The sequence below is a fragment of the Agelaius phoeniceus genome, chromosome 2 (genome assembly GCF_051311805.1).
Source record: "Agelaius phoeniceus isolate bAgePho1 chromosome 2, bAgePho1.hap1, whole genome shotgun sequence".
Taxonomy (NCBI): domain Eukaryota; kingdom Metazoa; phylum Chordata; class Aves; order Passeriformes; family Icteridae; genus Agelaius; species Agelaius phoeniceus.
Genome location: NC_135266.1, coordinates 91,319,193 through 91,331,462, shown reverse-complemented (window position 1 = coordinate 91,331,462; position 12,270 = coordinate 91,319,193). Strand labels below are relative to the sequence as shown.

General features: G+C 36.4%; 1 protein-coding gene across 3 annotated transcripts in view; it reads right to left on the bottom strand.

Annotated features, from left to right (window-relative positions):
• Nucleotides 1–12,270, bottom strand: part of SPAG17 (sperm associated antigen 17) — an 86,151-nt gene that overhangs the window by 39,016 nt on the left and 34,865 nt on the right. For all 3 annotated transcript variants that reach the window (XR_013181015.1, XM_077174241.1, XM_077174240.1), the window contains exons 11-17: nt 11,764–11,901; nt 11,573–11,686; nt 9,974–10,124; nt 8,056–8,286; nt 5,991–6,079; nt 5,212–5,328; nt 3,478–3,632 (exon numbers count right to left, since the gene is read on the bottom strand). Coding sequence is in view for 2 of the 3 variants with exons in the window: in XM_077174241.1 (XP_077030356.1) it covers nt 3,478–3,632; nt 5,212–5,328; nt 5,991–6,079; nt 8,056–8,286; nt 9,974–10,124; nt 11,573–11,686; nt 11,764–11,901 (995 nt within the window). In the remaining variant the exon portion in view is untranslated. The remainder of the gene's footprint in view (nt 1–3,477; nt 3,633–5,211; nt 5,329–5,990; nt 6,080–8,055; nt 8,287–9,973; nt 10,125–11,572; nt 11,687–11,763; nt 11,902–12,270) is intronic.

The following is a 12,270-nucleotide window of genomic DNA, read 5'->3' as shown; positions in this document are numbered from 1 at the left end:
AGATATACAAGACTCTCCCTGCTTCTGCAATGTAGGTGGAGTCTGCTTTGGGAAACTTGCATGGAGAAACTGTTGATCATACGTATACTCAGTAGGGAGAAGGTTATTCTGTTTGTATCTGAAGAAAAGTGCACAAGCTATAAAAACCTATGGTGTTGAAAACAAAAGGCAGAACTAGTCTGGAACATAGAGTTGCCAGTACTGGAATAACTTGAAGATGAATATATGTTATAAATAAAAAAGAGACTATTCGTGTGGAAAATATTTTAGGCCAATGAAACAGTCATTCAAAGTCTAAAATACACATTCTATTAATATGTATTCTGATGTCACTACTGCCAATGTCTGACTCAGAAGCATTTCTCAGAAAGGATTATTCTTTTCCAGTAACTTGTGTAATGTGTTTACTATGAAACTATAAACAAATGTCATTAAGATTAACTTTGAGCAAAATAATGGTTTTGATAATGCCTGAATTCATTTGGCTTCCTGATAGAGCGGCCACTTATTCTAACCAGAATTAAAATGTTTTATATACACACTTATTATTGGAGGTACATGTGTCCATGCCTTTGGATTCCCTTACTCAGTGGAATCCATTAGATTTCCCATGCAGACTCCTGCTGCCTACCCTTTAAACAGCATAATTTCTGAATTTTTGCATGTTCTACATGAACTACAGGATCTGATATCCATAAAGAAGAAGGAAGGTAACAGGGATCTCCAGGAGCAAAAGCTGCTGCAACAACAGAAATTTTATTTCCTCTTTGCACGAGAATTTGCTGTAGCAGGACTAGCTTATTCAAAATGAAATTATTCTGTGATTCTGTAACCAACTGATTAGCAGATAACAGATTTATATTCCAGACAGCAACTATGAGCTGTCACTCTACAAAAATGGTCTGTAGTCTATAAGCTGTCCCACTAAAGAAGTAACAAGTGAACACAGATGGAGAACTCTTATCAGAGAAATTTTCAAGAGCTGCATCTATTGTGCATTTGTAACACTTCTGTGATGAAAGTGTGATTCTTAAAGCTATATCGAAAATTAGAATGATAGCAATTTTAATAAAATAAAAATCAATAAATTGTTACTAAACTCATCAGGAGTAACTTATTTCATACAAAGATAAAAACAAGTAATACTACTCAATTAATAAGTAGAGTTTGTGCCCATTTCTGGCAACTTAGCAGGATCTGGAAGCTAACTGCAGGCAATAGCTTGAAGCACTCAAGGTATTTAATGAGTGTCTTCCACAGAAGTGTTATGTTGCTTGGAAACATACACTAGCAAATATTTATGATACTTTGGAAATCTGAAATGATCTTTAGAAGTAAGGCTGAATAAAGTCTGAAAATGTGCTGATTCTTTTGCAGAGTATAGGCAGGTATCAGTGACACATAACAGAAGCAAAAGAGAACCTACAGCTCTTCAAAAATTCTAAGTAGCATATATAGCAGTGATGTTATAGCAGAATATCTCTAGGAAACAAGAGCAAAGCCAAACCATCTTGCCAGTGTTCATGCCATTTTCTTACAGAACTTCTTGCAACCAGAAACAGAACCTGCTGAAATGTCACTGGACAAAGCAGGCATGCCCTAAGCAAAAGTTAGCTTTAATGTCTAAGCCTTGTTTCCAGGGGATGTGGAAGAGTAAGAAGTAGAAAGCACACAGTTATTTCATACTCAAATGAATTATAATGCAGATAAAATGCATAATGTCTCCTTTAGATGCAAAATTAGCAGCTTTTCTTTTGCAGGTATCAAGAGCTTTTCCTGTCTCTCAGTTGCTCTTGATTTATTTCAGTGAATGCCCTTTCAAGGTGACCAGCCAATCAGAGGTTTTACAACTCCAGAGTGGCTGTGTCAGGGACAAATGCTTCCTGAGGCAGAAGTCTGGTACCTCCCTCTGCTCCTACAGCACCCTTATGCTGTTGGCATGAGGTGTTACTCAGCGTATGCAAACACCAGGTGACACATTAGATGTTCTGGGGTGTGTGACCTGCTCTCTGGTGTTTGTTCCAAAAGTGTATGGGTCTCCTACGGGTCTCATGTCACATGTGTCAACTCTGCCCAGAAAACCCAAATGCACCAGGCAGCTGTTTTGTGGCACCAACTGTTTATGTTTCGGAAACTTGAATTCAGCAGTCCAGTGTCACAAAGAAGTGTAAGAACTGCTGGCAGAGCAAAGAGCTCTGGGTGCCAACAGACTGCTGTGTAACAGCCCTTGAGCCCACTGACCCTGTGCTTGGGTCTGTCTGAATGCAAGACCCAGCTTTACTACATCTTTCACTTTTGGGGAAGATTTTAGTTGCTATATAAATGCAAAACCACTGACACCACATTTAGTGGATCTGCCCAACAAAACAGCCAGCATTTTCTCCAAGGAACTTTGCATTTCTGCTGGTAAATATCTTATGGCTCTGGTCCTATTCACTGCTAATCACAACAGCCTGTTTTCATGGCAAATATTTTAAGTCCAAATGCCTGGAAAGCTGAGATGGACCTACAGAGAGTTCCTTGACTGAGAGCAAAGATACAAAATACAATACAAAATACAGCTTCAGGAAGGCACATTTTCCCTATTTAGTATTCAAACCTGTTCAAATATATACAGGTGCCAACAAAAGTTTATTATAAATATTCCCATAATATGATAAATGAGGCACTACACTCAGAAAAGGGTATCTGCAGACAAGCAGGGGGAAGATATTTTTATACTGGATAATTTGTTTGAAATTTTATTTGATAAATCTAATTAATTCATAGAGCATCAGAGTGGCATTGTTAAAGATACTTCAGCTGTCTCTCCATGGCATTTTAACATTTTTACATACCAGTACATGGACAGTTATTCTATTTTCAATTATTTGGAATAGTAGTTGCATCTACATCATCATTTATATCACTGCTTCGGTGCAAAAATGTGTTCCAAACTAAATAGGTCCACTAACAAAAGAGCTAAAGTGGACATATCAACCACTTGCACACCTCTAACTGGTGAGCAGGTACTGATAAGGAATTAAGAAGAATGTGTTATTCTGTGGGAAAAAAATTCTAATATTATCATAGGGATTTGAACTTTTCTCAAAAAAAAATTCCCACTAAATCACTCAATTTATGTATATATAATAGAAAAACCTGATAAGTATATACTTAGACAGAATTCTTTTTTCTAATGTTCTTCACCTGGAATGTCCTACAATTTTCTTGATGTGGCATTTCTAATGATTTTGTATGTATGTGTACGTTATTTACATTTTTATACTTGATGATAAGGAGCTACACTCTGCTCTATTCTTACTCAGAAAATTTCAACATAATTCTGTTGATACAGTACTGTTTTTGATTCACATGACTTTCTCATAAATGCGTCACATAGTCATATCTTAATTTCTAAGCTTTGCCCTAAGCACAGCCATGGAGGCTTTAATTAAAAATGACTGTGAAAGAGACAGGGAAGATAAAATCCATTACCTGAATCCCACATTAGAGTGCAGAGCAATATTCCAAGTCTCTTGGCTCAGACGATGTTGATTCATGGGATTGTGAAAAACCATTAGTAAAGAGTTATCTTGGGTATGATAAAAGGAATCAATACATCTGTATTCTTGGGATGCTGTATGAAGAACCTGAAAAGGAAAGGAATAAAGGTACATCCTTCCTCCAGATGGTAGCATATGTTCAGAGGCTACATAGCAGAGCTTTGAGCAACAGGTGCTCCAGAACACTCTCCTCCAAGATGTACCCAAAGCATTTGGATCCCAGCAACCTGAATTGTTCAGGTAGGTGGAAATTGAAACTGCATTGCTATTCATGTTGAGAAGAGATACCAGCTGTGCTCCACCTTCTCACTGACCATGAATGAAAAAGTTCAGCTACACAAAACCCAAATAAATTAAAATATTAAACAAATACTTAAAAAAGTTCAAATAATAAAATACTTAAGTAAATAGCAAATAAACACAGAATTATCATATACCAGATAAAAAGAAAACTAATTTACTTTTTTTTAATCTCAGTTGAGTTAACTTGGTATTCAATTTGCTTTATCATGACCTGCACATCTCTGAGATTTGCTGTGATCTACATTATTCCACTCTGCTCTGTACTGCCCCAACAATTTCAATATTTATATTGCCTGCAGGTTGAAACTTATTTTATAGTCATAGGTAGAAGAAAGCCTTCTTATAAATTATTATTTTTCAGAACCATGCAACTGAAGGTTCTAGAAGGATCTGTTCTATGATCTTTCCCAGAACAGAGGTGAGGCTGATTAAGTTGGTAGATCCCAGGGTCCTCCTTTCTACCCTTTTTAAAGATGTGCAAAATGTTTCTCTTTATCTAGTCATCTGGGACTTCATCTGACTGCCATGAATTTTCTTTCAAAAGGTTATTTTCAGTTTCAATAAAATGCTATTTTTTATTTGCCTTCAGTATATTTTTACTAGACTCACTAATTATTGGTAGTTGAGGTAATGTTAGCTATTTATACTGCATAAGAAGGGATGCCCATGCATTGAAATGCATGACTAGACTTTAAAATTGTCACACTAAAGTGGTGCTGCAAAAGTCCAGGCAGCATTTCCTTCACCCATGTATAGCATGTGTCAGGTTCAAATAAGAATTACAACCTATGAAGCTCAAGGCAGCACAGGAACTAAAAATTCACTCTTCCCAAGAGGATGCCTCCCAGTTCAGGCCAAATACACTTGAGCATATCTTTTAGATTTGTCCTTCTGTCTTTCTGCAAGATTTTAGTGTTTAGCTTGCAGGATTTCTATAAATGATGTTTTTAGCCCTTAAAGGGTAAAGTACTGTAACAACCAAATTTTCTATTTGCCCATAAAACATACACTGCATAGGCATTTGCAAACAATGTTTTCACATCCACTGCACCGAGTCCCAAAACTGCTACAGCGGATGACCCCTAAGGGCAAGGTGGTTTTATCTCCACCACACTTTCAGCTAAGAGACTTGCTGCCAAATAGGACAGCTCCAGTTTGGCCAAATCGGGAAATAAAAACCCGTTACAAACTTAATTTCACACAAAGAACTGAAAAATAGCTAAAGCACAATGATTTTTGGTAAAAATGAAAGATAAAACTGAATCAATTATTGAGCAGAAAAATACCCTGAACTCCACTACTACTACCTTATATAGGGTTCTGAGGGAGAACTGTATAGATGAAATTGTCAGTTCAAAGATACCTGATGAAGAACATGTGGTTGAAAATGCTCTTCCAAACTCCAGTCTGTCAAGCAACGCCTCTGTGTCTTTTTTATTTCTTCTAAATTTGGCCCCAGGCCATAATTTTCAAGACTCACCTCAAAATACAAGAAATCAAAATAATGAATATCAACATTTCAGTGTCAGTATTAAATTGACTGTAATCTTGTTGGATTAATAGACAGCACCCCATGTTGCACCACAGTTAACTGCATAATGATGAATATGTGCAGACCCATATGGTACTGTTTAATAAAAAATACAATTACACCCAAGCAGGTCTGGTTTTGGACTTTTTATGACAAAATAATCTAAATACTTTTATTATTAGCTTATATGTTTTTGAGTTCTGTAAGCAATCATGAGTATTCAAACATGTCCTATGATGTAATTTTAAAATTGCTATGTTTATTATGGGATGTATAGCAGACAGGTGATTCTGAAGATGCCAAACTACACAGTCTTCTAGTGTGACACAGTTTGACAATTTCTTTTAAACTTTCCCGTTTGTATTTGTCCCCTGGTATTCAGCAAAACCAGCACAGAATTATCATTAACAGCTTCATCAAAACCTGTCACCTTGGATTTCAAAGAAAGTGATTTCACAGTTCCTAAAAGTTATGTCAGTATTTTCCAAACATCACAGAATTAACATTTGCATGCAGCATTGCAAAGGAATCCCCAGTAACATGGCCTGGCATTGAGCAGTATCTTCTGTTGCCTCATATAAAGCCTAGTTGACTCCATTTCTCACACTTGCCATATCAGAATAAAGATGATCCAAATCTATGTTCAAAAGAGGATAAACCGGATCGTCTTCTTCATCTTCGTCACTTGTTTCTGTATACCCTGCAAATTGAAAGCAGAACTTAAAGAATTGTTCCAGAAATTTCAGCCCTACTAAGGTTGGAATAGTGCAATTTCCTTAGTCTCCCTGATGAGATTGACATCAAGTTGATGCTTCCTTTATTCACACTTGTCCTATAATTACATTATCAGCTCTGCTATGCTTCTTTACTAAGAGAGCACCTTAAAACCCAGTCAAGAAGTGCAAGCTAATTAAATAAAATTAAAAGAAAAAAAGAAGAATTTATAAAACCCACTCAAATAATCCTTTCTATCTGACCCATGCTGGCCCACTAAAAAGAAGTACCCTCCAGAAGAAGTAGCCTCCAGATTCATAAACAAAGAACCATTTTTCTTCATACTTTAAAAAGCATTCTTTTGCCCAGATGGCATTAAAATAAAAGGTAAGACCAATTGTTCTGGTATTTTCACACATTTTTTGACAAATGCAAATTTAAAAGTTTAAATTAATTTGGTTTACAGATCCATAAGCTACTGACAGAATATTAGCTCTCCTGAGGATCTGACCAGTCATTCCATTGTTGCAATGAGCATCTGATATGAACAGCACCAAATGAAGATTTTAACTTCTATATTCTCTTAATTAAAAAAAAATCCTTTTAATAGAATTCTTTATTCCCTAAGCGAGGGCAGAGGTCACTAATATTTGATCAAAATTCACCTGTACAGGAAAATTACTTTTTCTGGTGGAAAATACACCACAAAGTATTTGTTTGTAAGTGTCTTATAACCAGCTCAGGTCCCAGACATACATCTTTAGGCTCTGCTTCTCTTGGAAATTACTCCTATTTACTGGCTGCCTTTAGAAGATTGAAGAAACCTGAAAGCAAATGTTTTATCGTTCTGTTGTTTGCTTTTGTGCTGCAGAAGTGCTGAAATGTTGTTATGCTTGTAACTGCAAAATTTAATATCATGACTAAGTACAAAAGCAAAATAGACCAACACCCAGAAATGTTCCCTAGATGCAGAAGAAAAGCAGATAAGCAGGACTCATTTTTGTCTGCTCCAGCCTTCTAAGGAAAGGATCCCATCTAAGCTGCTTGCTTAGACATCTCTATTAGGAAAGCATGGACTGTATCACAAAGTACTGCATCCAGCTCTGGGGTCCTCAGCACAGGGAACACATGGACCTGTTGAAATTGGTCCAGAGTAGACCCAATGAAGGTGAGTGCAAAGATGGAGAACCTTTCCTGTGAAGATAGGGTCAGGGAGTTCAGCCTGGAGAAGAGAAGGCTCTGGGGAGCTCTTCTTATCGTGGCCTTGGAAGAGACTTTCTAGTAGGAACTGTAGTAATAGGATAAGGAGTAAAGATTTTAAAGGAAAGGAGGATAGATTCAGACTAGGTATAAGGAAGAATTTTTATCATAAGGGTGGTGAAACACTGGAACAGGTATCCCAGAAAGGTGGTGATGTGCCATCCCTGCAAGCACTGGAGGTCAGATTGGACTCCAAGAGACCTGATCTAGTTGAAAATGTCTCTGCTTCTTGCAGGGATATCAGAACAGATGACCTTTAGAGGTCCCTGCCAACCTAAAAACCAACCATGATTCTATGACTCTGTGATCATGAACCTAAAGGCATAATTACTTAAAATTATCTAATTTCTACTGTTCTTGTGTCCTGAAAAAATAAGCACTTGATTTTAATGTTTCTTTTTGGCCAACACATCTCCTTTAACCAGGCCAACAACTTTTCATTATGCTAGAATCTGGAGGAGAAAATGCAGAACTTGAGAAAATTCATTTTACATCATCTACAGTTGTTAATGCTGTAATCAAAATAACTCTTGTTGTTATTCTAGTATTCCTACAGAGTTACTCAATGTACAGGCTATACAATATTTGAAAATTTGGTGACTTGTGCAAAGAAGAAAAATCACATCCCTGCGATACCAAATGATATGGTAAGACAAATAGTAGATTCAAATTCAGGAGTAACGTAAACAGAAAGCTTTTTACCAGAGCTTCTTGGAGATTTCCCACTAAATTTCTTTTCCATAAGGTAGAGTTGTCTCAGCTGTCTTGCAAACATGGCTGGATTATCCCAAGGGATATAAGACTCTTCAGAATCACCTCCAACCCTAGATCCAGAGCTCTCCAGGAAACCAGAGTCACTTAGCTCAGTCAGCTTCAGGCTTTCAAAAGTAAACACTCTGAAGGCTCTTTCTACTTCAGCCCAACTCAGAAGTTCTAAAAAAGAATTACAATCATTAACTGAAAACGTCCTTACAGCTCAGCAGAAAATAAATACAAGACTATTTAAGTGTATTGTTCTTGGCAACTCTGCAAAAGCCAGCAGCAATTTCCTTAATGGTACTGGATCAACTTATGTGGGCTACATTTTACACTGCATTCAAAGTTGAATGCTTCCAAATTGCAAAATGATATGCCTACCTATTAATCCGTCTTAAATGAAGTGGTTCCTACGTCTGAATACCTTCTGGCTCATTAACTTTATATAAATGATGTTGATTTTAAAATACTGAGTAGACTTTATCAGGCCAGTTAGCAACTAGTTATTTTCAGTTCATGAAATGTTTCCATTATCTGTAACTTCTCAAAAAAGTATCAAAATTTTTTCCTCTTCAGAAAGACTTTTACACATATTTTAAACAGAATTATGCAAGGTGCAAAGGCAATAATAAATCCTATTTATGCTTGTATGCATCTGTGTCCATATAACAATGATAATCATGCAAAGGACTGAAGTTTAAGAAGGTAGTACAATGCCCAAATCACACAAAGAATATCGTCAGTTTGAAATGTTTTCTTTTTAGGGTGGTTAAGCACCTAAGCACGTCATATATCTTGAGAATATTGGATCTCATCTTCTGTTCAAATTAATTATCTCCTTTGATAAAAGCAAAGGCTTTGCTAGCTAAGTTACCAGTTAAGACAGTCTGGCAGTACAGTATGTCTCAGTGAGGATCATCAAATTCAGTTACCCATCAGCTGGAGACTGTAGCAATAGTGAATACTTTAATAGCTTACTGTCCAAAATGTACATACTAGCAACTAGAAACAGCACAGCAAAGTGTAAATTAATCCAACACAGGGAATTCAGGATGAAAGAGCTGGGAAAGTACCTTCAAATCCTGTGCCTTATATGATGACATGAATGTAACCAAAGGGATTTGGATGTTTATATTTCTTAATAACCTAGAGCAGACTTTTGATACTGCCTAAGGGTATTTATGTAGTCTTTGGGATTGTTTCCCAGTCTATGTCATGGTGGCAAGCACACTTTAGGAAAAGGTAACTGCAGAAGTGATTATGGTTGGAGAAGTGAATATATTTTTGGTTTGATAGAGGGACTGTGATAAAGTAGCTTCATTATTAACACCAACAGCTTACACATGAATAACACAATACACAATGTATTTCAGAATACATTCTGAAAGCTGTGTATTGTTCCATAAAAATTGTCTACCTAATATACATGTGCTTTACCTCCAAAAGGGAGTTGATAAATCAACACAGTTTACATCAGTGTCTCTCAAAATGCATTCTACATTCTAGGACCAAAATTGCAATTTTTACCGCTGTTTTTTTTTCCAGAATTAGTAAGTGTTTGTATGTTTGCAAATATAAATAAATAAAGTACTTCCAAGATAAGTTCCAGCTCTTAGTTATGCAATATTTAACACTCATTCAGTTGTCCCCATTAACCATGAAACTTCAGGTCTGATAAGGTCTGAAGTTAGGGTTAACTTGTATAGTAGGCTATAATTATATATAAGCAAGAATGTGAAAATGGGAAATTCTGCAAAGGTTTATTTGGCAGCTTTAAAATCTTGCCCCAAAATTCCTGCTATTTGAGAAAATTATCAACCAGAAATAAAAAGAATGGAAATTATATCAATGAAAATCATTTTACCAGTAGTAAAATAATGCATGAGCTCATGAACTCTAGCCAAGCGTTTAGTGTTGTTTTCAGTTGAAGGAGGGGTGAAATGGATAAGTTCTGTAAGAGGCAGTTTATCCATCATTTCATGCTCAATCTTTTCTGGATTGACGTTCTCTTGGACCTGGAATAAAAATCAAAGTACCAGAGTTAAAGTAAACTTTCACACTATTGACTTTCCAAAACTTATGTTTGAATAAAGAAGTCTTTTTCAGCAGAAGACATTAGCATGTGCTTAAGCCAGTTGGACATAAACTTATACTTGAACATGTGCCCACAGTGTGGTTTTGAGTCATGGTGTCAGATACTGTAGGCAGAAAAATATTAGACACATAAGAGAATGACTGACAGCATAATAACAGACATTTGTTAGAAGTTATTTGTCTGTGCTAGCTAGACTTAAAAATACAGAAAGATGTACTGATCTCTTCAGACTGGCAGCAGGTACCTTCCATGTATCTTTCAGCTGGTCTGTGCTACTTCTTAGAGTAATGAAATCAATAAACTTATTGGTCAGTCTGTGATGAGAGGCATCCCTCTATATCCAAGGATTTTTTTTCAGCTGTAGTGGTATATTTCAGTTTCACTCTTTTTAGTATTACACACTTATGGTACCTTTTTCTTCAACTGTATATTCCAAATGTTTGTCCTCTACTCTTTCCTCAAACATTGTGCTATATCCTGAATTTCCTCTTCAGCAAGTATATAAAATATATCAAGCACATATCTCCTAAGAGCATCTCTTATGTTGATTACTCAGCCCTTTCTTCTTCTTAAATATATCCAATGTGTCAAACTTGAGTTGTTTCTGAATAGTTTTAACCAACGGTTGTCAAAGTACTCCCCAGATAATTTCTAATCCAGGAAGCCAGGCAGACACACCTTAGCTGTGAAATCTAGAACTGTATTATCACTTTTATTATTCTCAGTGAATTTTTGAAGTTTAATGGTAAAACTACACCTTGCCTTTGGAAAAATTCAAGACATTCACAGTAGCTTTTTGATTCAGAAAGTCTGGGAACTGTTACTTTGCAATAATCCCAAACTATGCAGTCTCTGAACCTTTCTGCCTTTGTTAGAATTTGGCAGTATCTTGGTTACATGCTATGCTGCAACTATTTAGCCAACCTGAATACATTTGTTGTGTTCATTAGTAACTGCTATGTATTTTCTTCTACTTCTCAGCATTTTAGTATTCAGTCTAATCTCCATGCTAAATCACCGTTAGCAAGTTAGCAACTCATGTTCCATTGTATCATCAGTGTTTTACAGCAAATCAACAGTTCTGTAATATCTCTCATCTATGCCAAAGGCTAAACATTCTCATTAATAATGCAAATAGATCACTTAAATCAGTATGTTTGTGCTCCATGTTTGTGAGGTGCCCTCCACCAGTAACTCATTGCTTCTTAAGTAAACGAAACATGTGTTGGTGTGTCCACCTCAGTGGAAAAAAGATCTAGGATATGCTGTCCTGTTGTGCAAAACCAGCCCTCCTCCCCTTCTAGTGCATTAAGCATTCATGCCCTGTGAACTTTGGAAATATTTATATATAAACAGGTTGTACTGTACCTTCAGGAGGTGCAACCGCTGAGACAGGGCATCGTGGTAGTTAAACAAGAGAGGGTACTCAGGGGTGACCATCTCTTGTACATTGTGTTTAGGAGAAAAGTAGTCATACAGATTCTGTTTAAAAAGAAGAGGTATTAAATCCCAATAATGAGATCTGTCATTTTAGGAAATTAATGAAAGACAACACAAACCTTTTTCTCACTCATAGGAAGGTAAAGAGAAGGAAGGACAGAGATTATATGATCTGCAATGGCACGATGCAGCTCATCTGCCTGAGGCTCCAGTGACACCAGACTTGGTGGTGGAAGGTCTTCTTCACTTGCAATAACCTGGCAAATACAGTATATGTTAGCTTTCATCACAGTATGACTGCTGCTTAGCTTTAACAGAAATACCAAGCAAATCCTGCTATAAGCTAAGCATACAACCATAAATTCTGTAAGAGAAGAAAAGCCTAATTTTTTTCTACAAGTAGCAAAAATAAAATTTTCCAGGTTAGTTGCTGCACAAAGCAAGGACTGTGGAAAGCAGAATTAAATGTTTTCCCTATTAGTTGCTTTTGAAAGGAAAAGAAGAAAAATATTTCCAACTTGAAATGTTAAGGATTGTTAAGGAACACAGGTAATTAAAAACTGTTTGTCTGTTAGGTGCTGGACTTTATTCTTACCCAGTCTATTTTCAGGCTAAGTTACAAAAAG